The 27,584-nt window shown below is 44.9% G+C and overlaps 1 protein-coding gene across 8 annotated transcripts in view; it reads right to left on the reverse strand.

The window, feature by feature from the left end:
- Positions 1-27,584, reverse strand: part of ANKRD11 (ankyrin repeat domain containing 11) — a 232,060-nt gene that overhangs the window by 54,060 nt on the left and 150,416 nt on the right. For 7 of the 8 annotated variants that reach the window (XR_012154550.1, XM_073308239.1, XM_073308240.1 and 4 more), the window contains one exon: positions 8,334-8,478. Coding sequence is in view for 6 of the 8 variants with exons in the window: in XM_073308239.1 (XP_073164340.1) it covers positions 8,334-8,420 (87 nt within the window). In the remaining 2 variants the exon portion in view is untranslated. Of the gene's footprint in view, positions 1-8,333; positions 8,479-27,584 lie in introns of those variants that run through there. The other variant, XM_073308241.1, reaches the window with a different exon arrangement.

Here is a 27,584-nt window from a genome sequence, read left to right on the forward strand (position 1 = left end):
ACTGAACTTCATATAAAAAAAAACAGGATTCTTTCATTGTCTGAAATCTTAAAATAGATTTCAGTCAGAGAAAACCCGCAGTGCTTTCTGTTGCCGGGAAAGTACTCTCCCTGCCAGTGAAACCTAGTAGAAAATGCCAGCTGACAGTGTTGCTGGACTTGCATCATCACTTCAAAGCTCTGTGGTTGCCCTTATGTTAGTTTAAATAACCATTTTAAATTGATATTTTAGAAACCTAATTTCATACTCACATGTTCAAACAACAACATGGCAAATTAATCTGCAAATTACTCTTGTGAAAAGATTCAAAACATTCCCCTATTCAAAATTTATGGTCTAAACTAGTCATTGATGCCTCTCTTACAAATTAATACAGTACACTGATGACACTGTCAAATGGAAGATAACAACTGAATAAGAGGACGGTGAAAAAGCTCCCCTGTAGTCAGAACATGTCACAGACTAAGAAATCTGTCAGAGTTTAAGAAGCTGAAGTCTACAAAATATGTTCACTTTGGCAGTTTAAATACAATGTGTAAAAAGAAATACTTTAACATATCAAACTTGTGGAACTCAGTGCTGTGGGATATTGGTAAGATTTACTGCATGTTTGGTAAAAAAACATTATCTTCAGTTGGTCTAGCTAGAGTTAAAAATATAAATGTTACAAATCCTCACACTTTTGGCCACAGTCCGATCATTAGCTGGGACCTAGAAGAACTGTCCCCATATGGTATTCTACTGCAAAATTAAGTGAATTATAAGGGTATTACCAGCAATTTCTTAGGTTCTCTTTTTGGGTGGCAAAGCCACAGTTCTCTCTAGAATAAGCTAATTCTCTCTACTGCAAATACCTCTAACCACTGAAACTGAAGGTGATAGAAGTCTGCTTAAATTAGACAAGAAAATAGATACTCCTGCCTGGCTGTACAATGAGAGTCTGTCACATACATGTAGTAAAGACAAGGGGTTAAATTACAGAGGGCAGATTAAATTCAGAGCACAGATAACATCAAAAGTCTGGGAGCAGCCATTTTGAACACCTATAGGCACATGTGTGACGTGGCTCAGTAACAGTTATTTTTTCACTCAGGGCTCAAATTGGGTCAGCTTGCTGCAGCTCAATAAGCTTTTTTTTTTTTTTTTTTTGAGGTTACCCTCTTGTGCTCCAGAAATCTAAGTTTTCATGCAGGAATTTTTTTTTTTTAGCTCTTATAGTTGAAAAAATGACCCTGAACACATGAACGAAGTGCAAACTGATGCAAAGGAATATACTTCTGGTAGATGAAAGCGAGCTCTTGGATTTGGGTACAAACACACCCTGAACTATTGACACCACCACTCATGCTCTACTTAGAGCTGCACTGAAGTTGCACTTTCACTGTATAGTTCACAAAACTGACCCACATTCCAATCTCTTATGCAAAGATTTGCATTACCGGACCATGGAAATCCCCAAAGCCATTTGTGCTCCAAACTGGATCGATAGCATTGCAGATTGCAACACTAAAGACAAATAAGCAGTGATGACCAAAAACAACATTTACAAACTGGACTGGCCACGCCAAGTCTTTTCTGAAATGCACCAATGCATCAATGCAGGGAGGAAAAGGTGTCTCCTGTATCAAAAAATAAAACCATCAAGAGCAAATGCCTTGACAAAGGAAGTTTAGCCACATGTTCGGAATGACAATACTTAATCCAATTCATATCAGGACAGTTATTATTTATATTGTGGTAGTGCCTAGAGGACCCAACTAAGATTGGGGCCCTTGCGCAAGGCCCTGTACTCACACATAGTAAGAGACAGTCCCTGTCTACAATCTAAATAGACAAATGGTGGGAGAAAGGGGGAACCTTTTACAAATGGGGAGCCAAGGGACAGAGGGAGTGGGTGACTTCCCCAAGGAGACACAGAATATACTGGCATAGCTGAGAACTGAGTCTAGCTCCCAAGTCCCAGTCGAAAGCCCTAACAATACAACCTTGCTTCTTTCTTTTCCAGGGCCAAAATACAAATACAAAAGCACGTGTGGAAATAGAATGGTGCGTTTTTTAAAAATCATGTTATCTGCTGCAGCGCTAGTGAACGCAAGTAAAATTTTCAAAAGCACCTAAGTAATTTAGAAGCCCAAGTCGCATTGTTAAAAGTGACACAGCTGCGTAGGTATCAATGTCTCATTAAAAGTCAATGAGACTTTGTCATGTGGGAGGCAAAGTCTCTTTTGAAAATGGGACTTAGGCTTCACGAGCACCGAAGAGACTTAAAATACTTTACCCCACAGACAAGAGGAGATTAGTCAGTCAGTCTCACACGTCCCCAGTTTCTCCCCTCCAACCACTGCTTTCCAGTCCTTACCCACTTTTCTTCCGGTAAAGTCTGATGAGACTCCTTTCAAAGGCCATCTCTGCTGTGGCCTAAACTGGTTGTGAAGGTCGCTGTGGCTGTGGAGCAGACTGTGGTGCCCTCTCACCACAGCCTGTGGAGCAGAGGGGTTGTGATGGAATTCCTCACCCCTGGCAAGTTTTAAATTGAGATTGGGTATTTTTCTAAAAAAGGTGCTCTACTTCATGCTCAGCTATTGGACTCAGAGCAGGAATTGATCACGGGAAGCCCCACAGCCTGTGTTACGCAGGAAGTCAAACCAGACCATCGCAACGATCCCTTCTAGCCTTAAAATCTATAAATCTATGGAAAACATGGCCGTTTCTCTAATGCAGCCTCAGACCTTAATCTACACAAATTGTTAGTGCCCAGCAAGCTGGGGTGTAAATCTAACTCTCATTAGCCAGCTGCGCCCTAACGGCTTGTGTGGATCCTGCTGTTGCGCACTGCAAGTTCCCTAATGCACTTTGATCTATCCCACTTGGAAGCAGGAAGTCTGGAATGGGGCTCTGTAAAGACTACATGAGGAAATGTGACATCCAGGCTGTGGTCTACACCTAAAACTTAGGTCAACCTAGCTATGGCACTCAGGGATGTGACAACTTCACACCTTGAGAGATGTAGTGAAGCCAACCAATGCCCTAATTGACATAGCTACTGCCTCTCGGGGGGTGAATTTACAACAGAAATACCATTGTAGCACTTGCAGTGTAGACAAAGCCTACGTATGTCTTGTAGATTCTTTCTCAATAACATCTCTAAGATAGAGCCTTTCCTATCCACACAGGTAAAATGCTCATCCAGGCTCATCACCTTGCACCTTGCTTACTATATCATCCTTCTCTCTGACCTTGACAAGCGCCATCTTCTACTGCTCATATCCAGATATAATGCTGCTGCAAAAATCATCTTCCTATCTGATTGCTTTGACCATGTAATTCCTCTCTTGCATCCTCCACTGGCTCCTTCTTCTCTATGCTATCAGACAGAAGCTGCCTGTTTTCACTTTCATGGCCTATCCCCACCTTATCACCTCTCATCCAGTATCGAAAGGTTGACTCCTGCCTCCAATCAAGCCCATGATAGCAGCCTCCATCGCCCACTTGTTACAACTTCAAACAATCACCTTCATGCTCTCTCCTATGCTGCCCTGAACGCTTGAAAGGAGCGCCCCATAAACTTCTGCAAAATTAACTAAATCCACCTTCGAATCTCTCCTTAAAACTTTTATTTGCCAGGAAGCCTACAAAAAGCTTGGCAATGGTTGGCTGGGGCGTGTTAAGAGCACAGGCTGCCATGCTGACCATGTCTCCTAATTTCCTTACATTCTTCCATTGGTTGGCTGCATCCATCTGTTTCTTGTCTAAAACTAGATTGTAAACTCTTTGGGGCAGGGATGGTCTTTCTGCTCTGTGTTTGTGCAACACCTAATGTATCAAGGATTTGGTCCATGACTAGAGCCCCTAGGCGCTGCAGTAATACAGATAGCAAATAATAATAAATCATATACAAGGTAGACATGCTTTTAAAAGCCTCTATGGCTAAATTCAACCTGAAACAGCTTCTACAGCTGCTGAGCCATCCCAGACTCTTCAGAAGTTTCTAAGAACCTCTTCAGCATGTGTGGAAGGGTATGTGAGGCATTCATCGCCAGACGCCCCCCTGTCCTCCCCTTACCATACTGCTCTCCCTGGCTAACCTTAGGAGAGATGTTTCCACCAGTTAGGAGGAACAACAGAGTGGGTAATGTTTTCAAATACATCCTGGACACCAGGGTTTTACGCCGAGACAACTCATGCCTGCTGACAGGGGGAAGGAGGACAATTTAAGGGGGGACATGTCAGCACCCTACATGTTGCCTCTGGGAGGAATCTTCCAGCCCCACCTCCTGGGCTAGGGCAGCCAATCCCACTGGCTCCTGGAGGGCTGGGGCGACAGGAGTGGGTAGCATGTGCCTCTGGACCGGGCCCAAGGACACTCTCATGCTCTCACAGACACCTGAGCAAGTGAAGGGGCATGGGCAATGCCCCTAACTCTGGCTGAGCAGAGGCCAGGGAACCAGCTCCTGGCGCCTTTCCCAGTGACCCCCCCACCCTGCACCCAGCCTGCGGCTACCGCGCTCTCCCCACCACAGTTATTGGGAAGGGGGAGAGGACCCTCTGTCCTTCTCCTGCTGTGCTTCCCCCTGGCCTGTTTCTGGCTTGCTTGGCCCCTGTCCCCAGCAGTCAGGCCCGGGGGGAGAGGGGAGGGGGCAGGCCACCGCTGCCTCCCCCGCCAGGTTCTCTCACTGACAGCTGTTGTGCGGCACAGATTGCGCGACCCAGAGAGGTCATCTTCACCCAGCGTGAGAAGTGTCTCTATCCCACCCAGACCCGGCTGCCAGGGAGAGGGGCCGAGCGGGGGGGCGGGGGGGCGGTAGGGGGGTAGGAAGACACACAAACACCCACCCAGCAGGCTGAGCAGACCAATCCCTGCAAGGGCAGCTTGGCACTCGCAGAAATCTGTGGGGGGCAGTTGACCCCCACATGCCCCCCTAGGCATCGCCTCTGGTTTCCTGACCCTCACCTTCCACGTAGAGAACTGGTCTTTAAGCTAACTCACTCCCCGGGCTACAGCAAAATAACTGAGACATCAGAAGCTACTAAACCGTCTGTGCTGAAGGATACCAAGGGGTGAGAGGTGGGGAGCTGGCTCCCCCCTTCTCAATTAGCACTGGTTTATGGAGCTTCAACATAGCAACAGCCTGCTGCAAAGAAGGCAGCTGGAGTCTAGCTCTAACATCCTGCAGCACAGAACCTGGAGACATTTACTGTAGCATTCAGCCCAGGGGATAGTCAAGCCAGTAATAAATGTCTGAACACTATGCACTCTACCTTTTGTTTAGAGTTGGTGTCTCAAAATGTAACAATTTAAGGGCTGTTAGTTTAATGGTAAAAACTGTTCATTTTAAGGTCACACTGAGGAGAAAAGATTTTAAATGTTAATAAAGTTACTGTTTTGCAATTTTATATTTCAGTCATGATTATATTGAAATTATATTTCAATTAATTATAAAGTGTATATAGTGCCCAGCCAGTCCCTTCATGTTACTTAGTTTATCCAGAAGGCAGTGACGAGTGACGGCACCTTAAGACACCTCGGCTACCTTCCTAGATGGAGAGCAGCAGGAGAAGTTACAGGCTGAGGCATTTGAACTTGTTGATAAATACAAGATCAGTCAAAAGTTGCCACCTCTCTCAAGTGGACCCACAACAATCTCGGGAAGCAGAAAGTCTAACCCCCAACTGCTTGTACCTTAAGTCGCTGTTCCACCCTTACAGAGTTAACTAGAAAGTGATGGTTTGCTGTATAATATCCTTCAGCCAATTAACGTGGATCTCAGATCAGTCCCTAGTGGACAATAGTCTTCAAATTTCTTCACAGGTTGAGAAGACCAGAATTAAGGAAGCCGAGAGATTGTACGCGCTATCCCCACTAATGCATCCGATGAAGTGGGCTGTAGCTCACGAAAGCTTACGCTCAAATAAATTGGTGAGTCTCTAAGGTGCCACAAGTCCTCCTGTTCTTTTTGCGGATACAGACTAACACGGCTGCCACTCTGAAACCACTAAATAATGTTATTCCACGAGGTCTGCGTTGAGGTTTTGGTGGGCAGCGTAGAAACAATGTCCTAGTTACTCAGACACAGGTCCCAGCAGTCCTGTTTGTAATATCCGTCAAATGACTCCATGGCAGGTAACTGAACTGCAGCCGTTTCTTTAAACTTCTGGGTGCAATAAAGTGGAGGCTGAATCGTATTATAACTGTTCCCTGTGTCCTTTGATGCACCGACTCCATACCCGGCCCTGACAAAACCTCAGCATCATATTCCAATGTAATCGGCACAACTGGCTTCCAGCCTCATTTGCCAGGAAGAAGTCAGGGTGAATTCGGATATCTTCACTGGACACCACAGAGCAGAACTTTGCAGCCATTTCTCCACATTCAAGACTATTGTGCCCAATTTTTGCAGTCTTCCCTAGAAGCACCTTGTTGGGTCCTAGGTGGTGTCCTGCCTGGGAATGGCGTACATTTTTCAGCATGCCTCATGCAAAGAGATTCAACTATGAACATGCAGAGCGACAGAGAGGGAACTGGGCAGATACTACCAATCCATCTGATATTTGCCTCCCGCCTAAAACGCTGTAGTTGGTCATCTGCTCTGCCCTTCTCCTCTTGCCACTTCAGGTGACAATCCCCAAATCCTTTCTGGCTGAATGGTCAATATAACTATTCAACATTCACTAAATTCCAGGGCATGCTGTCAACTGTAAAGAAGCCAACAGAGTAAGGCTGTGCTAGGAACCAAGGTAATGATCATCCCTGGAGAATCCATGAACTCCCGGCCAGCAGTCATCTGGAGGTAGAACAGAAGCTGGCAGAGGACAGTATCTCCTTGCTACTGGAATGCTGCAAAACTTCTGCAATTGAGCAATGTCTTTGCTAGATTCCACTCTGCAACACTCCCCTGTAATCCCGCAGCCCGTGTTCTAATACTGAGTGGGAAGAGGAGAGCTGGCATTCGGACACTACAGTGATGATCACAGTCTAGATAGATTAAATAGCATTAGCACTGCCCCAAATGCTGCAGTTACTATGGAAGGGAGAGTCCACTGCAAGTCACTCTTATAAATGCATCAGAAACAATACCATGGGAGCCCCAGTGAGGGAGAGGGATCAGGGAAGAGAGAGGAGAAGACGAGAGGAAAGAAGATCAACAACATAGAAATGTGGAGGGAAAGTTAGTGAGAAAAGGAAGGACAGAGGAAAAGGAGAAACACAGGATGGGAGAACAAGAGGCAACATGGTTTGCTAATGAAGCTCTGATTCACATATCAGACAGGAGAAGTTCAAACAGCTTCAGAGGTAGGAAATGCTGGGACAAACTGGGTGAGGGGATAGATGGAAAGAGTGGGAAATGTGTGTCTATAGTGGAGTAACAGTTTTCAATATGCATAGGTTTTTAATTTTAGTTAAAAGCAAGTTTTTATACACAATTTCTCAACAACAGAAGCTGCCTATAGACTTTATTGTAATCCAGTGAGACACTGCTAAGAACCATCAAAAAGCTGGAGGGCAGGGGATGGAGCTCAGGTATGGGGCAAAATGAGTAGAATTTATGTTGGGGGTGCAGTAGAAAAGAAAAAGCATCCTTAGACTCCCATTTCATTTCAGTAACCTCATCTGCAACTCTTAGCACAGATCAAACCTCAGAAGCCTTAATTAAAATCCAAACAGCAATATTTTCAGCAGAGAAACACCCACACCTGACCAACCATTAATTGGAGCGTAACAGACTTCCATGTGTGCTCAGCACAGCTGAGATTCTTACATGGATACTGCATTTGTGGCCACAAAGACAGTATGCACAAAGAGATACGCTCCTCCCTTACAGACACTCAGACTACTTCTGATTTCAGAGCAGTTGTGTGTCCCGGCAATGGTTCTTTAAGATAGGAAACTTTAAAAGTCACAATCATTTTACTGAACACCCTTCCAAAGTGTCACCTACAGCACTGTCTCAAGTCACTACCATTCAGCTCCAGTACCTCGCAATGGATATTACAGACTCCGGGAGAAATGGGCCAAAGTGAAACACATTGTAAGCTGAGTCCTTATCAGTTGGCATGTCACCACTGTGCCACAGAATTATAGAATATCAGGGTTGGAAGGGACCTCAGGAGGTCATCTAGTCCAACCCCCTGCTCAAAACAGGACCAATCTCCAACTAAATCATATTGTCTGATTCAGATTCAGCATCATCTGCTGATACAGGGTGTTGGGCAATCTCTTAGCACAGCAAATACTGGAGTGGCTTATAAATGGCTGGACGCGGCCCAGTCCTGGCCTCTCACCGTGAACCTGCCCTCTCCAAAGTCAGGCGAATATGAAAAAACCAGCATGCTACCTTTTTCCCCGTTTGTTTCTCCACCATGTCGTTGCTGAGAGAGAAATCGTCTGACTGTGGTGTTTTAGAACACCCACCCTTGGGCATCGTTCTGCCTTCCTTACTTGATCTTCATTTATGCTGCCATCGCCTCATCATCAACCGTCTGTTTAGAGAGAAAAATCAGAAGAATTAGAAATTTTATAAAGATCATTAAAAAAGAGAAAATACAGGATAACTGCTGCGCTGGGCTGCCAGAACAGGTACTAGCATCCACACATCCCACACAAGGCGGGGCCAATCTGCCATGGGCCCCAGATGCAATTTTTAAGGGAGCAAATAGCCACCTGCATTCTAAGAACTGGGCTGCTTCTGAGAGACTATTTAATGTCATTTATCTCGGAGGCACCAGGGATACTCATCATGATGGGCTAGACTCAAACAGAAAGTGATACCCTTACATTTTGGTCTACAGAACTGATCTTAATTCCCACATGGGGCTTCTCTCAGCTATGGTATCCTCCACCACAGTAAATGAATGCCCCATAGCTTGTAAAGGTGAGCCCTATGGACAGGTATTTTTGGCACTAAGGTAACTATTTGTGCCTATGGAGTTTATCGACAGTCCTATGAATTTTTCTGGTATTCAAGGGACTAATACATAAAGCAATTAACATGTGGTGAATTACAAAATCTACTTATAAAATGTGCCTTTTGTATTGGCCTGCTTCCATCTCTAGAGAAAAAACAGAGAATGCAAACACAAGGTACAATGTTCCCTGCAAGGTTTTCAGAGAAGCCGCCCCAAGCCAAGCCCTTTCAGTCTCAGCACTGCCATTGTGCCTTGGCCTAGGTACGGCACAATTCAGGAGAATAACAAAGAGCTCTGTTGCCGGTGCCATGTGTTGCCTGGTTACAGAGCTGAAAAGACAACGGACATCTGAAATACACAGAAGTATGTGTTGTAACCGAGATCAGAAACGTGGTCTGGAGCCAGGACAGGCATGGCCTTTTTGTGAAACAAAAATATCTCCTCTCCTGAGGCTAGAGGCTAAAAAGCATCAGCACAACAGTATACTTCAGACTAGCGACCCAAATCGGAGTCCTAAAGCAAAAGTCTTATTGTACTTAGGTTGAAATGACACAAACTTGGGATCATTTGAAAAATCTTCCCCCGGCTAATTGCCACCTGACGGCATAACACATTGTACTATTAACTTTTTGTTATTTTTTAAAGGTACAATTTCAGGAAATTGTCCAGGAACAGAGTCATTCCAGAACGCCATCCCCAGTCTGGGGATTTTGTAGGTGGGGACAAGAGAGAGAACAGAACTGAGGTGGGGGAAAGTAAAACCTCCTACCAATTTTTTGGGTGCCTAAAAAGCCACAGCTTTTAAGGCCCACAACTTGAAATGGTTTGAATCAGAGAGGTGTTTAGTTCCAAGGAGTGGGACTGAAACCCACCAGCTGACTTCATGCAGATGCCTAAATACTCATCAGAGTCATGGCTTCTGTTCTGTCTATTGTGTGTCTGGACCATGAGCCACCAATTCAGCACCTCTGACCAGCATTACATTCTGCTGCAAATATCATCTTCCGAGCCCACCGCTTTGACCCTGTCACTTCTCTCTTGGCATCCGTCCACAGGCTCCCTCTTCTCTATCACATCAGACATAAGCTACCTGTCTTCTCTCTCAAGGCCCTTCACCCCCTGTTCCCACCCGACCTACCAGATCTCATTCAGTATCGAAAGTTCGACTCCTGCCTCTAACAGGCTCATGGTGCTAGCAGCCTCCATTGCCTCCTTGTAAAATTTTCAAAAAATCACATTCATGCTTTCTCTTATGCTGCCTGCAGCTCATGCTCAGGCAAACCTCCCTGTAAACATCTGCAAAACGAACTCATCCTCCTCCTCCAAATCGCTCCTTATAACTCTCCTCTGCCAGAAAGCCTACAAAAAAAAACTTGGCAATATTTAGGCTGGTGGTGTGCTAAGACCACCACCTGTCATGCTGACCAAGATTGTCTCATTTCCTTGTACTCCCCCGTTTGTCCATCTGTGTCCATCTCTTGTCTTATACTTAGACTGGAAGCTCTTTTGGGCAGGGGCTGTCTTTTTGTGCTGTGTCTGTACAGCATGTAGCACAGGGGGTTCTTGTCCTGAGTACTACTGTAATAGAAATAATAATAATGACATTTACTTTAGAAAAATTCTGTGGAACGCTCTTCATTTGTAAACATGTCTGTAAACTAAACCCTCCGTACTCCACTGACCATAGGTTTTTCACAGTTGTTTTTTCAAACTGATAAAAACGTTTCATGCCCCTTTCGTAGCCCCACAGCAGCAGAAGTTAACCACCCAAATGCTATCTATCCATAGATAATGCTGAGACACATCAGTTAACAGAGGTGTTATAACAAAACATGTTTCAGAGAAACAGCCGTGTTAGTCTGTATTCGCAAAAAGAAAAGGAGTACTTGTGGCACCTTAGAGACTAACCAATTTATTTGAGCATAAGCTTTTGTGAGCTACAGATGAAGTGAGCTGTAGCTCACGAAAGCTCATGCTCAAATAAATTGGTTAGTCTCTAAGGTGCCACAAGTACTCCTTTTCTTATAACAAAACATGGCTTTCTTCAGAGCAGCCATGTTAGTTTCTGCTCTGCTCTTAACACAGCTGGCTAAGGACAAATTATCCATATTTAGGAAATGGAAAAGGGCACCAGAGGTCTCCTTAGCTGTGGCTCCCAGTGAGGGAAGCCCTGTGATGCTGGGTACCAGAGATGCACAGTAAGGACATTTCACCGCTTCTTTCTAAAATGGAGGGAAATGGAATGACATCCCTCACTGCTGTGCTCTCTCTGCGGGGAAACCAGGGAGCAGATCATGCAAAGGAGGCTGAAAAGGCCCTAGAAAGGGTGAGTGGGGAGGAATCCAGCAGATAGGTAACATCAAAACACAGGCAAACTGACATTTCTATTAACATTAAAGTGAAATACACCAAAAAACTTCACCATGCTTTTCGGAGTAGCATGAATATCCAACACGTGGACGTTTCTATAGTCCCACTACGTAGCACTGCAAGGGCATGAAGCCCACAGGGAACATGGGATCTCATATCAAAATGCTGACAAAAAATGACTAGAAGCAGCATCTTAAAAAGGTGAGCTAGCTTTCATCGGGCATTATAGGTTGGAAAGGGTAACTGTTGGGATTCATATAAACCCAGGGTCAAGACTGAGCCAGTCCTTGGTAGTATGACAGACCAGCATTACTGATTTGGTCCCCCCAGATTAGGCAGAATATAAACTTTAATGTTAAAAAAAAAAAAAAAAGGTTTTGAGCCTTCATGAAGTGGAGAAAACCACGCTCACATGACCAGCTACAGTGATTTCAGGCACTTCTTAGATCCCCAGGACACTGAACTGCAAGACTGTTCCCTACAGACTATTCTCGGGCGTTCTGTCTAGTATCATTGCCACCATTTCCACCTGAAGCAAAGCTCAGTGTAAGTGTCTCTCTCTCACCAACAGAAGCTGGTCCAGTAAAAGCCATTACCTCCCCCACCTTGTCTCACCACTTCCACTGGTAGGTTATTTACAACCTCTCAAATCTCAGTAGCGGAGAGTTTTCTCTGATTTGCCCAGCCTACGTATTCCTTTCTTAATTTCATCCTATTAGTCCTAGTTATAACCCAGGGCTTGAGCTGAGTCCCACTAACAAGGACAAGGAAGCATCTATGAGTGTTGAGGGGGGGAGGAGGGGGAACACTGGGGGTGATGAGTGGGAGGTGAGTAGAGCTCCACCACTCCAGTGCTTGCATGGGGTCACAAGGAGTCCTTTGAGCATGTGGACTTCAACAATAGTATGAACATCCAAGCAACGGAGATTCAAAGGACTTGGTGTCAATGATGAAAATTCAGTTTTAGTCTACATGGCATATTAAATCACACGGCACACAGAACAGCTTCACTTGCTGTAGTTATATTAATGCATGAACTGGCATGCATGGGATCAGAGCAGCGACACTGCCCTATAACACAGACTATGCCAAATTACAAACCAGGTCCAATTTAGGATTCCACTTCAAATGCCTCACTAAAATTGGTTTTTATGGTCATGTGTATGTCAATTTATTCTTGAAAAAATCTGTCCACACTGGCTGTCATTGTGTCTGTTTGTAACCAGGGTATATACCTATTCACGTGGTGCTTGGAAAACCTGTTTAACTGAGAAAAGGCCAGACGGGTGCCAGATTAATTCCGCACCCCTTCTGTTCATCTAGCTGACTCATTACACTTGGAAAGCTGGCTGCCTGTTCGTGTAAACAGAGCACTGGCCTATTTAACAGCTTGGAGGGAGTATTACATTTGCACAACAATTACCAATAATGCTTGCAATCCTCATTTCATTTTTAAGCACAGTTAATAGAAGTCAGAGGGGAGGTACAAATGCCCAATTTGTAAGAGCTACCCCCAAGATAAAAGGAGTGAAGGCCGTTGCTGACATATGCATGCAAGCAGGACCAGCTGAGGGACGTTAGCATTACATACAATTTGGCTCCAATCCCTCCTAATCTGAAAACTGGACAAACCACCCATTCTACTACACTGCTTTAAACTTTACTTCCCTACCAGGAGACAATCATCAACATTTCTATTTTGTAAACAATTAACTAAGCTCCTTGAACCAGATGATTACACTTCTGTCACACAATAAGGAAGTGGGAGACCAAGCGAGCACAATGTAATAAAATCCCCAACACATTTTCAGAACAACAAAAGAAACTGCCTACATGTGGCAGGCAGCCAAGCTACTGGACTCCACCAACCCGGGCGCAAACAAGTGTGTACCAGCCTTTTCAACCTGGTTCCCACAGACATTTGCACATCATTTTTGTATAGTGGTTTCAACGCATCCCCCAGGGAAAGAGGGAAGGGGGAGGGATAAAACTTCCTAAGACTTAGCAAGTCTGTAAATTACAGCTGACTGCTGGGTCATGAAACCCTATTACAGGCCACAGATATAGGTGAAGCTGGCTAGGAGACTAAGAAACATCTGAGTGTCCCTCAGGCCTCTGGGTATAAGCACTGTTATTTTTGTCCTCTCTGCTTTTTCTCCACAGAGATGAAGACAGGGCTTTTCAAACTTTTAATACCACCCACTAAAATAAAAAAATATGTAGCAGCAAACAGCATTTCTGTATCCATTCGCTTCTCTCATGGCCTTCCACCGCTGCTACCGAGCCTGCTGTCTGGCATCATCTGCTTCTTAGCACTGCAGAGCCTTCCTCCACCACACAACCTGATTTATAGGAGGTCAGAACGGTTAAAATGTTGCCAACTGTTTGGCAAGCATCTCTCCCTGCCCCGGCCTAGCACACTGTCATGCTATTCTGCAGCCAGCGGATCCGGAGGGAACCCTGCAGAAATTGAAACATTTGGTGGCCTTATAAGGAACAGATCTGGGTATTTGCCTATGGAGTCCTCCACTAACAAATCCAAACGCCACTACAAAATGAGGCTAGTTTCCATGGGGAGACACCATCCTCTCTCCTCTGTTGGAGGCTCAAGCCAGCCCACAGAATTTTTATTTTCCTCAAGACATGTCAAATCCAAAGCTGCACAACCAATCCCAACATTTCCACGGGTGACCTCAAAATGGGACGGAGCCAAAAAGGAAAAATTAACTGTACTTCCAAAAATGCTCTATTATGAACCAAGTGTTCCCCATCCCTCCTCATTTTAAAACAACATTTACATTTGAGGAGGCCCAGTTCTTGTTATGGGGTTGGAGGGGAGGGCATGCAAGAGTATGGGACACTCAGAATTACAAGGGCCTCCCTTAAGACAAAATTGGGCTCCCTGTCATCCTTGCTGCAACAGCGATGACAGACTTATTTAGGACTGGCAGAAATGTATCCAGCTGGGCTCTCCGGAAGCATTACTCTGATTTCTCACAGCCACCCAGTATGAAAAAAATGTGCTTTTTTATACAAGGGAAATCTATTTTGTACCTAGAGTTTATCTGCCAATAACAGATATTTATCCACAGTATTTTCTACATCTCTTCCTTTTACAGAGACAACTGTGCTGGCTCTTATACTGGTCACTTGTGACTACATATGACGAGAGGTTGTAGGATATTTTCATGTGCATACTGTACATAGAAAGGATGGGCTGCCAACATTTTATATACATGTGTTTTGATTATTAAATATTGTTTTTAAAGACAAATATTAATAACTGTGCAAATGTCTTTTTAAACATTAAACTCTGAAGCAGACTTTAAAGCATTTCTTCCCAAGCACAAAGTGTGGTGAAGCTGCAGTTAAGGCTGACCAGAAACAACATTATCCTTTTACAGAAATAACAATTAAAAAAATATTACATTTCTGAAAGCCTGGAAAACTACATCTGAGGTTCTACTTACAGACCCCAAACCTTGGAGAGTTAATGTGCATTACATGTAGTGTGAGTTTTATACAGGTGTTTCCAATAACAATTGTGATTCTTCCTCCCCACACTTCATCTTTACTTTATCTTGTATATCCCATAATGTAAAGAACTGGGAGTAGGAGGTTTGTATCTGTGGATGAACTAGATCTATCAAAATGTACATGTATAATTGATGATACAGTTATTCTTGGGGAACAGAAGGATAAAGGAGTTTGAGGTGCAAGTGGTCTTCTCAGCCTTCCTCCCCGTGGAAGGAAAAGGTCTGGGTAGGGACTGTCGAATCGTGGAAGTCAACGAATGGCTACGCAGGTGGTGTCGGAGAGAAGGCTTTGGATTCTTTGACCATGGGATGATGTTCCAAGGAGGAGGAGTGCTAGGCAGAGACGGGCTGCACCTAACCAAGAGAGGGAAGAGCATCTTTGCAAGCAGGCTGGCTAACCTAGTGAGGAGGGCTTTAAACTAGGTTCACCAGGGGAAGGAGACCAAAGCCCTGAGGTAAGTGGGGAAGTGGAATACTGGGAGGAAGCACGAGCAGGAGCGCGCGAGAGGGCAGGGCTCCTGCCTCATACTGAGAAAGACGGACGATCAGTGAGTTATCTCAACTGCCTACACACAAATGCAAGAAGCCTGGGAAACAAGCAGGGAGAACTGGAAGTCCTGGCACAGTCAAGGAATTATGATGTGATTGGAACAACAGAGACTTGGTGGGATAACTCACATGACTGGAGTACTGTCATGGATGGATATAAACTGTTCAGGAAGGACAGACAGGGCAGAAAAGGTGGGGGAGTTGTATTGTACGTAAGGGAGAGCTCAAGTACGAAACTGCAGAAAAACCTGAGAGTCTCTGGATTAAGTTTAGAAGTGTGAGCAACAAGGGTGATGTCGTGGTAGGAGTCTGCTATAGACCACCACACCAGGAGGATGAGATGGACGAGGCTTTCTTCCAGCAACTCATGGAAGTTACTAGATCGCAGGCCCTGGTTCTCATGGGAGACTTCAATCACCCTGATGTCTGCTGGGAGAGCAATACAGCGGTGCACAGACAATCCAGGAAGTTTTTGGAAAGCGTGGGGACAATTTCCTGGTGCAAGTGCTGGAGGAACCAACTAGGGACAGAGCTCTTCTTGACCTGCTGCTCACAAACTGGGAAGAATTAGTAGGGGAAGCTAAAGTGGATGGGAACCTGGGAGGCAGTGACCATGAGATGGTCGAGTTCAGGATCCTGACACAGGGAAGAAAGGAGAGCAGCAGAATATGGACCCTGGACTTCAGAAAAGCAGACTTTGACTCCCTCAGGGAACTGATGGGCAGGATCCCCTGGGAGAATAACATGAGGGGGAAAGGAGTCCAAGAGAGCTGGCTGTATTTTAAAGAATCCTTATTGAGGTTACAGGGACAAACCATCCTGATGTGTAGGAAGAATAGTAAATATGGCAGGCGACCAGTTTGGCTTAACAGTGAAATCCTTGCTGATCTTAAACACAAAAAAGAAGCTTACAAGAAGTGGAAGATTGGACAAATGACCAGGGAAGAGTATAAAAATATTGCTCGGGCATGCAGGAGGGAAATCAGGAAGGCCAAATCACACCTGGAGTTGCAGCTAGCAAGAGACGTTAAGAGTAACAAGAAGGGTTTCTTCAGGTATGTTAGCAACAAGAAGAAAGTCAAGGAAAGTGTGGGCCCCTTACTGAATGAGGGAGGCAACCTAGTGACAGAGGATGTGGAAAAGGCGAATGTACTCAATGCTTTTTTTGCCTCTGTCTTCACGAACAAGGTCAGCTCCCAGACTACTGCACTGGGCAGCACAGCATGGGGAGGAGGTGACCAGCCCTCTGTGGAGAAAGAAGTGGTTCAGGACTATTTAGAAAAGCTGGACGAGCACAAGTCCATGGGGCCAGATGCGCTGCATCCAAGAGTGCTAAAGGAGTTGGAGGATGTGATTGCAGAGCCATTGGCCATTATCTTTGAAAACTCCTGGCGATCGGGGGAAGTCCCGGACGACTGGAAAAAGGCTAACGTAGTGCCCATCTTTAAAAAGGGGAAGAAGGATGATCCTGGGAACTACAGGCCAGTCAGCCTCACCTCAGTCCCTGGAAAGATCATGGAGCAGGTCCTCAAGGAATCAATTCTGAAGCACTTAGAGGAGAGGAAAGTGATCAGGAACAGTCAGCATGGATTCACCAAGGGCAAGTCATGCCAGACTAATCTAATTGCCTTCGATGACGAGGTAACTGGCTCTGTGGATGAGGGGAAAGCCGTGGACGTGTTGTTCCTTGACTTTAGCAAAGTTTTTGACACGGTCTCCCACAGTATTCTTGCCAGCAAGTTAAAGAAGTATGGGCTGGATGAAAGGACTATAAGGTGGATAGAAAGTTGGCTAGATTGTCGGGCTCAATGGATAGTGATCAATGGCTCCATGCCTAGTTGGCAGCCGGTATCAAGTGGAGTGCCGCAAGGGTCGGTCCTGGGGCCAGTTTTGTTCAATATCTTCATAAATGATCAGGAGGATGGTGTGGATTGCACCCTCAGCAAGTTTGCAGATGACACTAAACTGGGAGGAGAGGTAGATACGCTGGAGGGTAGGGATAGGATACAGGAGGCCCTAGACAAATTAGAGGACTGGGCCAAAAGAAATCTGATGAGGTTCATCAAGGACAAGTGCAGAGTCCTGCACTTAGAATGGAAGAATCCCATGCACCGCTACAGACTAGGGACCAAATGGCTTGACAGCAGTTCTGCAGAAAAGGACAGAGGGGTTACAGTGGACAAGAAGCTGGATATGAGTCAACAGTTGTTGCCAAGAAGGCCAATGATATTTTGGGATGTATAAGTAGGGGCACTGCCAGAAAATCGAGGGATGTGATCGTTCCCCTCTATTCAACATTGGTGAGGCCTCATCTGGAGTACTGTGTCCAGTACAGTACTCCAGTGTGGGCCCCACACTACAAGAAGGATGTGGAAAAGTTGGAAAGAGTCCAGTGGAGGGCAACAAAAATGATTAGGGGACTGGAACACATGACTTATGAGGAGAGGCTGAGGGAACTGGGATTGTTTAGTCTGCGGAAGAGAAGAATGAGGGGGGATTTGATAGCTGCTTTCAACTACCTGAAAGGGGGTTCCAAAGAGGATGGCTCTAGACTGTTCTCAGTGGTAGCTGATGACAGAACAAGGAGTAATGGTCTCAAGTTGCAGTGGGGGAGGTTTAGGTTGGATATTAGGAAAAACTTTTTCACTAGGAGGGTGGTGAAACACTGGAATGCGTTACCTAGGGAGGGGTGGAATCTCCTTCCTTAGAAGTTTTTAAGATTTGTCAGGGCTTGACAAAGCCCTGGCTGGGATGATTTAGTTGGGGATTGGTCCTGCTTTGAGCAGGGGGTTGGACTAGATGACCTCCTGAAGTCCCTTCCAACCCTGATATTCTATGATTCTATGAACAGAGAATAATTATTGTCCTTTCTGTGCTCTGGTTAGATTCAGGAAGTGGAAAGTCCATCTTTTTCTTGTGTAGTTGTGTGAGGGCATAGGAAGGCAGGAGTGCTTTGAGCTAAGCAATGTAAACACAGGTGCAGTTTAGTTTGAATAATATTATAGCATGTAATCACAAAGATTAAGAATAAGATATTCTAGCATAATGGATACTGATTAAATGAATCTTTGCATTTTTAGAAAATAAAGGTCTCTCTAAGTTTCCAGTTGTTCTGAAAGTGACAGTTAGGGGGTTGTATTAAGGCTGTTTGTGTGACCTTAACTGTAGGTTACCAAGCTTTCAACTCCAGCTTAAAGTATTTTTGCCTGGTTCCTTAGGTTTTTTTTAAAAAAAATATATAACAAATTCCAGAACTGGTCTGAAATCAACAAGATGACATTCAATGTAGTGCAAGGCACTACACTTAGGAAGGAAAAAGCAAAAGCACAACTACAAACTGGGGAATAACTGGCTAGTGGTCATACTGCTGAAAAGGATCTGGGGTTATAGTGGATCACAAACTGAATATGAGTCAACGTGATGCAACTGCAAAAAACGGCTAATATCATTCCAGGATGCATTAACATGAGTGTCCTATGTAAGACACAGGAGGGAATTGTTCCACTCTACTCAGCACTGGAGAGGCCTCAGCTGGAGTACCGTATCCAATTCTGGGAGCCACATTTTAGGAAAGATGTGGACAAATTGGAGAGAGCCCAGAGAGCAACAAAACAAACAAAAATGATAAAAGGTTTTGAAAACCTGACCTATGAGGAAATGTTGAAAACTGGGCATGTTTAATCTTGAGAAAAGACGACTGAGAAGGGCTCTGATAAAAGTCTCCAAATACGTTATGGCTGTTATAAAGAGGACAGTGATCGATTGCTCTCCATGGCCGCTGAAGGTACGACAAGAAATAATGGTCTTAATTTGCAGTAAGGGAGATTTAGATTAGATATTAGGAAAAATTTTCTAACTCCAAGGATAGTTAAGTTCTGGAACAGGCTTCCAAGGAAGGCTGTGGAATCCCCATCGTTGGAGGTTTTTAAGAACAGGTTGGATGGACACCTGCCAGTTACGATCTAGGTTTACTTGGTCCTGTCATAGCGCAGGGGGCTGGGCTTGATGACCTCTCAACGTCCCTTCCAGCCTGACATTTCTATGATTCTATATGAGAATCGCTCTGTGACAGAAATCCTGGCAAGGACTCCCCCATTCCTTCTCAGACTGCCTCACTCTGGCCTCATGTGTCTTCCTTCCTCCTATTCTTCAGATCAATCCCCGTCCCTCCAAGGTGACTTTTCCTCTCACATTCTTTGCACTCCTACCCCCTTACACACACACTCTGCCTAATGCTTTCATAATTAACATCTGCATCTGGGTTGGTTTCCATGGGGCCATGGAGACTCAATTGAGCCATGTTATTTAGGCACCCCTCCCCCCCAATTGCCACTTTCAGAACAACTGGAAACTTAGAGGCACCTTTATTCTCCAACAATGCACAGATCTATTTCTTCAGTATCCATTACGATAGAATATCTTATTCTTATTCTTTGTGATTACACGAAGACCTGATTACAACAGACATCCCCTCAATGAAGTCAAAGGGAGGGTCCAGGACCTTAACAGCACTTTCAAAAGAACCTATCAACTGTGCATGTCTTATTATGTATGTGGAAATGGTTATTAGTATTCAGCCATTTCCTCACCACGCTGAGGTTTAATTCAAGTCTTACCCCTATTTATTGGGCATTTTATAAAACTAAGACACACTGAAAGGAGAGAGAGAGAAGCTCAGATTGCCACGCTACTTTGTGTACCTTGCTATGCACACAGGACTTAAGGAATACAATCAAGGTTATGTTAAAAACTTTACATAAATTAAGAAAAGTAAGGCTCCTAGATAGCTCTGTCATGGTAACTTATTGCAATAGCAATCCTTGACAACCAGTTAAATTTAACCACAAAAAAATCCACACAAAGGTTTGATTGTTATTTTCTACCCTAACACATGTGCACTGGGCATCAGTTTAGTGTGTCAGCTGGAAATCTCCAACCATGTAGAACACCCCCCAGAAAAATCCAGGCAGGACCACTCTCACAGTGTATATCACAGCTTAAAATAAAGAGCCCTGATAGTACCCCTTAAAATTACTGGCCATGGTTTTGCCCATATGGTTTCTTGAGCATCCAGTTTTCTCACAATCTCATCACCTCACTTATCTACATGCAGTTGCAACTGGATGATAGTGCTACATTTTTGGACATCACTGACTGGCTTGTGACTGGCCAAAGTTACAAAATTCCCTTTTGTTACAGTTGGTTCTCTGCTTTGTGGTCCAAGAACAGAATCAGGGGCTATGAGGAAATCTTCAGCATAGCTTGACTGTTACAGGAAGGCTGGGACAGCTTGGGGTCCATCTGCACCACATCTTTTGTCATGCCAGAGGACCTGATTACAACCCCTTCAGTAAGGTTAAAGGAACGGTCCAGGACGTTAACAAAATTGAACTACAGCCTTCAAGAGTGCAAAGCTTTAGCACTGTGTAGATCTCTTCCACACTACAAAATGGAACCATGCTTTAATTGAATAAGAGAACTAGCTTGATATTTGATCTTCCTAACAAGAGTTTTGCAGTTCAGTTAGCGTATTCCCATTCATACTGTGTAACGAGTAAAAGAACCAACCTTCCCTGGTAAAATATATTCCATGGACCGAAAGACATACAATGCCACACAGCTGGTGGATATTCATCAACAACACTATTTTCAAAGAGTCCACACAGTAAATATTCTGAATAAGTTACAGTCAATTAAAGAAAAAGAAAAAATAAGTGACCAGCACTACTATGATTCCTCTCACATGTACCCACAGGTGAATCTGGCTTTGATGAATAGCCATGAAGATTGAAGGCCTCTATTCATGGAATTGCCTGGAAGGGAGCAGGGCAAGCTTTCAGCAGTGTGCAGCTCTGCCTATGTGCTGCGAGCACATTCTGGAGGTCTCTCCTCTAGGAAAGCGGAGAATTCACCATACTGGCTGTGTTTTGGCCTCTCTACTGAAACTCAACAAGAATGCATACTAGCATCAACTGTGGTGGTGATTTTGGGGATAGACACTTGTCCACTAGTACTGGACTGAGACCACCAATTTATTTCACAAAGGCAACAGTGGATAACAATTCACAGTCTGTTCCAAAACTCACTGAAATCAATGGAAAGAATTCCACTGACTTCAGTAAGCTGTGGATGAGGCTCTCAGGTTGAGGGGTGGATTTAAAGGTAGCCTAGATTAGATGTTAAGCTCCACATTTCATTTCACTTGCATCCTTCACTCCCTTAATATGTTTGTGTAAAAAGAGAAAAAGCAGCTATTAAAACAGCAGAAACAGAAGACAGCTTCCTAGTGGTTAAAGCACAGGACTGGGAATCAGGACAACTGAACTCTGTCCCTGGCTCTGCCAGTGACTGGCCCTGAAATCTCTGAACCTCAGCTCACTCATCTGCAAAAAGGAGGATAATGCTACCGCTCTTCAGAGGTATTGAGGCTTACCGCTTGTAAAGTGCTTTGAGACCCTCCAAGTAATGAAATTCAGTAATGACAAATGCAAAGTACTTCACTTGGGAAGGAACAATCAGTCGCACACACACAAAATGGGAAATGACTGCCTAGGAAGGAGTACTGCGGAAAGGGATCTGTGGGCCATAGGGGATTGCAAGCTAAATATGAGTCAACAGTGTGACACTTGAAAAAAAAGCAAACATCATTCTGGGATGCATTAGCAGGAGTGTTGTAAGCAAGATACAAGATATAATTCTGCTCTACTCCGTGCTGATTAGGCCTCAACTGGAGTATTGTGTCCAGTTCTGGGCGCCACATTTCAGAAAAGATGTGGACAAACTGGAGAGAGTCCAAAGAAGAGCAACTAAAATGATTAAAGGGCTAGAAAACGTGATCTATGAAAGAAGATTGAAAAAACTGAGTTTGTTTAGTCTGGAGAAGAGAAGACTGAGGGGGGGACATGATAACAGTTTTCAAGTATATAAAAGGTTGTTACAAGGAGGAGAGAGAAAAATTGTTCTCTTTAACCTCTGAGGATAGGACAAAAAGCAATGGGTTTACATTGCAGCAAGGGAGCTTTAGGTTGAACATTAGGAAAAGCTTCCTGTCAGGGTAGTTAAGCACTGGAGTAATTTGCCTAGGGAGGTTGTGGAATCTCCATGATTGTCCAACCTGCTCTTAGAAACTTCCAAACACCTGTCAGGGATGGTCTAGATAATACACAGTCCTGCCATGAGTGCAGGGGACTGGACTAGAAGACCACTTGAGGTCCCTTCCAGCCCTGCGATTCTATGATTCTAAGTAAAGATTCTATATTTATGTAACATATTATAACATTATTTCTCAGTTACTGAGTCTAGACTTAAGGAAAAAGGTATGAAAACCGGTCAGATAAGAAATCCACTTCTTAAGACTGATTGCCACTGGAGAGCCTGTATTCATTTAAAATAATAATTGGGGCTTTCTAAGAACACCCATCTTTCTTTATTTTGTAACATAAAATTCAGTAAGCTGTGGACTGGATCCTCACCATCCCCAGAGTGAATCCAAGCCTGCAACTCACTTGAGGGCTTTGCTGACACAAAGCAGAGGAAATGCAGCTCAAGCAGTTTATGAGTAGCAGAGCCCTGGGTATGAACTCGGCCTTGTATTCGCTTTGATGACTCCTATTGGCATAACACTGGGTTTTTGTTGGGTTCCGTTTCTGAAATCTCAGTTGTTTTAATAGCAAGTTGCCTGGTTTGCAGGAGAACTCCCCTACTGCCACCTTCTACACACAAGCTAAGATGGGAAGAAAGGGGGTGAAACAAGCAAGGTTGGAGGGAGAGGGGCGCTGATGCACAGAACTAAGGCTGCTAACGCTACAGTTCTAAAAGAAAAGGAGCACTTGTGGCACCTTAGAGACTAACAAATTTATTTGGGCATAAGCTTTCGTGAGCTACAGCTCACTTCATCGGATGCAGTACTAGGATCCTTGCATTGAGATGCAGAAATACACATTTATTAGCAGCTGTATGACTTCTCTTGAGAGTACAGAACATTAACTGTAGCATTGTTATTCCGATATTTGTGGGGGCTGTGAACTCACATTTTCAAGATGGAAGAACACTTCATGATAGCTCACAGAGGTTACTGAGAATTCTTTGTCCTCCATTTAGTACTGAATACATAAGAATGAAGGGATATCAGAGATTCAACCCACAGTGTCTCATGGAACTCTGAGTTGCAGCTATTCTGTACACCCTGGCGAGCCAAGTGATAGCTCAAGGCCAGTCTCACGTAGTTTCTCAGACATACCTGTATGTACATAGAGGCATCCATATGTTTTATAATCTCCTAAGAAAAGAATTTCCATAAATCAAATTGCATTTACAGAGTCATGGCAGAAAGGACTGACTAAAAGATGTTTGTTTTGCAACTGTGGTTTCTTTCTTGAGCCAGTGTTCCTGCAGGTGCACTGCCTTTTCTCCTATACTCCTGATCTGCATACTTTTCATTTTCCTCATTCCTGGCACTAACTGCTTATCACAAGCAGAGCTTGCTAGCTGAACACTATTTTAATAGAAAGTTATTACGTCAGCTCACACAAGTGCCATCTGTTTTTTCCTTAAGGAAAGCTGAGACTCTGAGAGCTACCAGAATGTTATGGATTTGTGCTTCTTATTTTGAGCCACCTGAACATTATAGGCCTCTATAATGGTGTATTTCCACCACAAAAAGCTTCTGTTTAGATTCTGCTCTCCTGGAGGCAAACACAAGGGTGCTCACATTTACATAAAGTACAGTTGCTCAAGCAAACACACTTGTTCACCGTGTGCACTGAACATGCTGGAGTTCCACTGGTATCCCACTACAGTGAGGCGGAGTGGCCTCCCTCCAAACTGAAGAGTGAGGGACTGATACACTCCCGCGGTGAGCGGAGCTAAATCTGCCCCACCCATCTCACCAGAAGTGTGGGGGAAGAACAGAAAGTATAAAAGGAGAGCTCTGAACCTCAGTTGGGGCTGGACCACAGGAGAGAGCAGACCTCTCTTCCAATGAGCAGAGACCTCTACAGCAGGGGTTCTCAAACTGGGGGTCGGGACCCCTCAGGGGGTCACAAGGTTATTACATGGGGGGGTCACGAGCTGTCAGCCTCCACCCCAAACCCCGCTTTCCCTCCAGCATCTATAATGGTGTTAAATATATAAAAAAATGTTTTTAATTTATAAGGGGGGTTACACTCAAAGGCTTGCTATGTGAAAGGGGTCATCAGTAAAAAAAGTTTGAGAGCCGCTGCTCTACAGGATACCAGACTAGCACCCGAATGGAGCTGGGCCCAGCTGTTGGAGGAGACAGAAGACCCTGAGGAGGGATCAAGTGTTCACTGTCCAGCTGCGAGGCAACAAGACAGAGCCCCACTCGCTGGAGCACCAACAACTAAGTGGGGTAGGAAGTAGCCAAGGGGAACCAGACCTTGACCCGGTTGGGCTGCCGGGAAGCGAGGCAGCATGGTTCCGTGGTTTCCCTGCTGACCCAGTGGCAGGACTGCCTGTCACTGATGGGGCCTGGGTGGGCCCGGGTCCCCATACCCCTTCCGCTGACATCCGTCACCCGGGGTGGCTTCAAATTCATTCTAGGCCAAGAGGCCTGCACTAAGGGCTGTGCTCCGTCCCTCTCAGAGGGCCAGAGCTCCCCCCAGACTGTTAATTGCTGTCTGCTTGAGCCAGGAGGCTGTGGGCTAAAGATTGTTTGTGCTCTGCCCTGTGTAGAGGGCTAGAGCTTCCCCAATAGACTATTGACAAGGTTAAGATTTACTCATGGCTATTTTTAGTAAAAGCCAAGGACAAGTTACAGAAAAAAAAAAAAATTCAGGGAAGTCCATGACCTGTCCCTGGCTTTTACTAAAAATAACAGTGACAAAATGGGACTGACAGGGGATGAGGGCCCAAGCCCTGCTGCGGGGTGGAGGGTTGTCTAGCACCTGCCACCCGTGGCGGCTCAGAGCTGTGGGGTCCCCCTCCTGGGTCATGGCAGCCCAGAGCTCCAGCACCAGCCACTGGGAGCCGCAGGGGCCCCCCACGGCACTAGGAGCTGTGTTGCCAGCAGCTCAAAGTTCTTGGTCCCCCTACAGTGGCTGAGAGGTGTGGGGGGTCCCCCTACAGTGGCTGAGAGGTGTGGGGGGTCCCCCTACAGTGGCTGAGAGGTCCAGATCTCCCGCCCTGAGGCCGAAGCAAAAAATGTCACGGAGGTCTCTGGAAGTCATGGAATTTGTGACTTCCGTGACATAATCTTACCCTTAACTATTGATTACTGGCTGCCTGTAGTGAGGTGGAGTGGCCTCCCTCACCATTCAAGAGTGAGGGACTGCTACACCCACATATAAGAATCTAGATTCAAAGTCAGAAATAAGAGGAAGCCAGTTCTATTCTCTCAAGCTTCCCAGTCTCTTGTTTCTTGAGCTATATAAAATACATATAATCCATCTGTATTTCAACAAACAAGGTATGTGACATTTATGGAGTACTGCTCAGCCTCAAAGACCCTCAAAGCATTTCACAAACTAAGCACACCCTGAGAAATGCTCTAAATTTTCAGGTGTCCAAGGATGCCAGAGCAACTGCCACGAGATCTTTCATGTCCATGCAGAGAGGACATACAAAGAGCAAGCTCTGTGAAAGCCAGCTACCTCTGGATGAAAAGCCCAGTTAAGCCCAATGGGATTGGAACAAGTAGTTCCAGCAAGTCTGGGTGATTCTAACCTAATATTAAGACCACTAAGCTCCAGCAACCAAAAGAAGGTTTTCTCGCCTGCATGGACATGAAAGTGCCTGGGCCATTTGCTCTGGTATCTTTGGGAAAATATTTCCCCTCTCCCTAGTTCTTATGCAATTATTCTGATTGGTGGTCCCCCTCTATCCCTCAGAATTCCCTTGGGTACTGCAGTACACAGAACAACTTTTGAAATTGTAGAAACTTCACTTGTAGTTAGGTGACAGTTTCTTAAGCACAGACAGACAATATTACAAATGACAAATGTCGTAAGCCTAAAGGTACGGGCCTGGAAGGTGTCTAGAACTGGGAATAAAAAGGACTATGGAACCTGTTTCCTACCACAGCTCATCAGTTTGGTTTTGTTCAAGGTCCACAGTGATTAGAAATGGTTATCCTCAGATTTTAAATGAGCTTGGTGGGTCACAGTCCAGTGCCCTCCCTCTCCCAGCACAACTGGTATTAATTGGCCACATTGTCTGCAGCTCTCAAATAGTGAGGGCAAGGACTTAATAGGGATGGAGCTAAAAATACACTTAACACACATGACCATGGTGTGCCATTTTCTGGAGTAAATAGAAGAATTCAGTTTTCAAGGGGCATCTTTTACAAGCACCATATTCTATTTTACAGCTTCTCTCCTCTCCCCCCATCCTCAAACATCTTTTCCTCACAAACACACGGTATCCACCAGCCAAGTTCAAGTACAATCAGGGACAATAACTACCCGAATCTAGCTAAGGGCAATTCCTGATCCACCAAAGTTGCAATACATCTTAACAGACCAGACCTCTGGACTATTGCAAGCCCTCTGTCTCTGGAAACACCCACTCACCAGCCAGCGTTCAGTACTTCCAGAAGTGGTGGTGGGGAGATTGGTTGGTGGTTCACTTTAAATTGTAATGCCTGTATGAAGGACATTCATGTTATGAATATTTTAAATCTAATCCTAACAATATAATTCAGGTCTGTTTGTCTTTTGCTGGGGACCGCACTCGAACAGGGAAGCCTTTTTACAAACACACCACACACCATGGAACAAAAATGGCAAGAAGCCAACGCCAGAAAACAATTGGGAAATAGAAAGAAGATGCTTCTGCCAGTTTCATAATTCTCCGTCGCTGTTCAAATCGGAAGGGGGTGGAGGACGCAGACACGGCAGAACGTCTGCTGCACAGATCTCGGAACTCCAGGACAGCCACACACGTGCAGCTGCTCTCAAAATCGGCCCTGCACATTGGCAGAACTAATGAAACCACCCTCCCCCTCTCCCCGCAAAAAGAAGAGGCCTTGCCTCTTGCGTTACTTTAGAAGATAAAATGGCTCTTATATCCCTTGAAACGCTCTGATGGAAACCTTGGAATTTCAATGAGGTTGTTTCACCCCTAAGTATGAGATATAGATCTGTTTGGAGCAGTGTATGTGCCTGCAAGAGAAGTGTACAATGTCGTTCTATTTAACTGGGCTGTGATACAGCAAAAGCTGTTGCTTCTGTCAGGCTTTTGCTTATTGCAACAAACATATTTTAGGGT

The sequence above is a fragment of the Lepidochelys kempii genome, chromosome 12, assembly GCF_965140265.1.
Source record: "Lepidochelys kempii isolate rLepKem1 chromosome 12, rLepKem1.hap2, whole genome shotgun sequence".
NCBI lineage: Eukaryota > Metazoa > Chordata > Testudines > Cheloniidae > Lepidochelys > Lepidochelys kempii.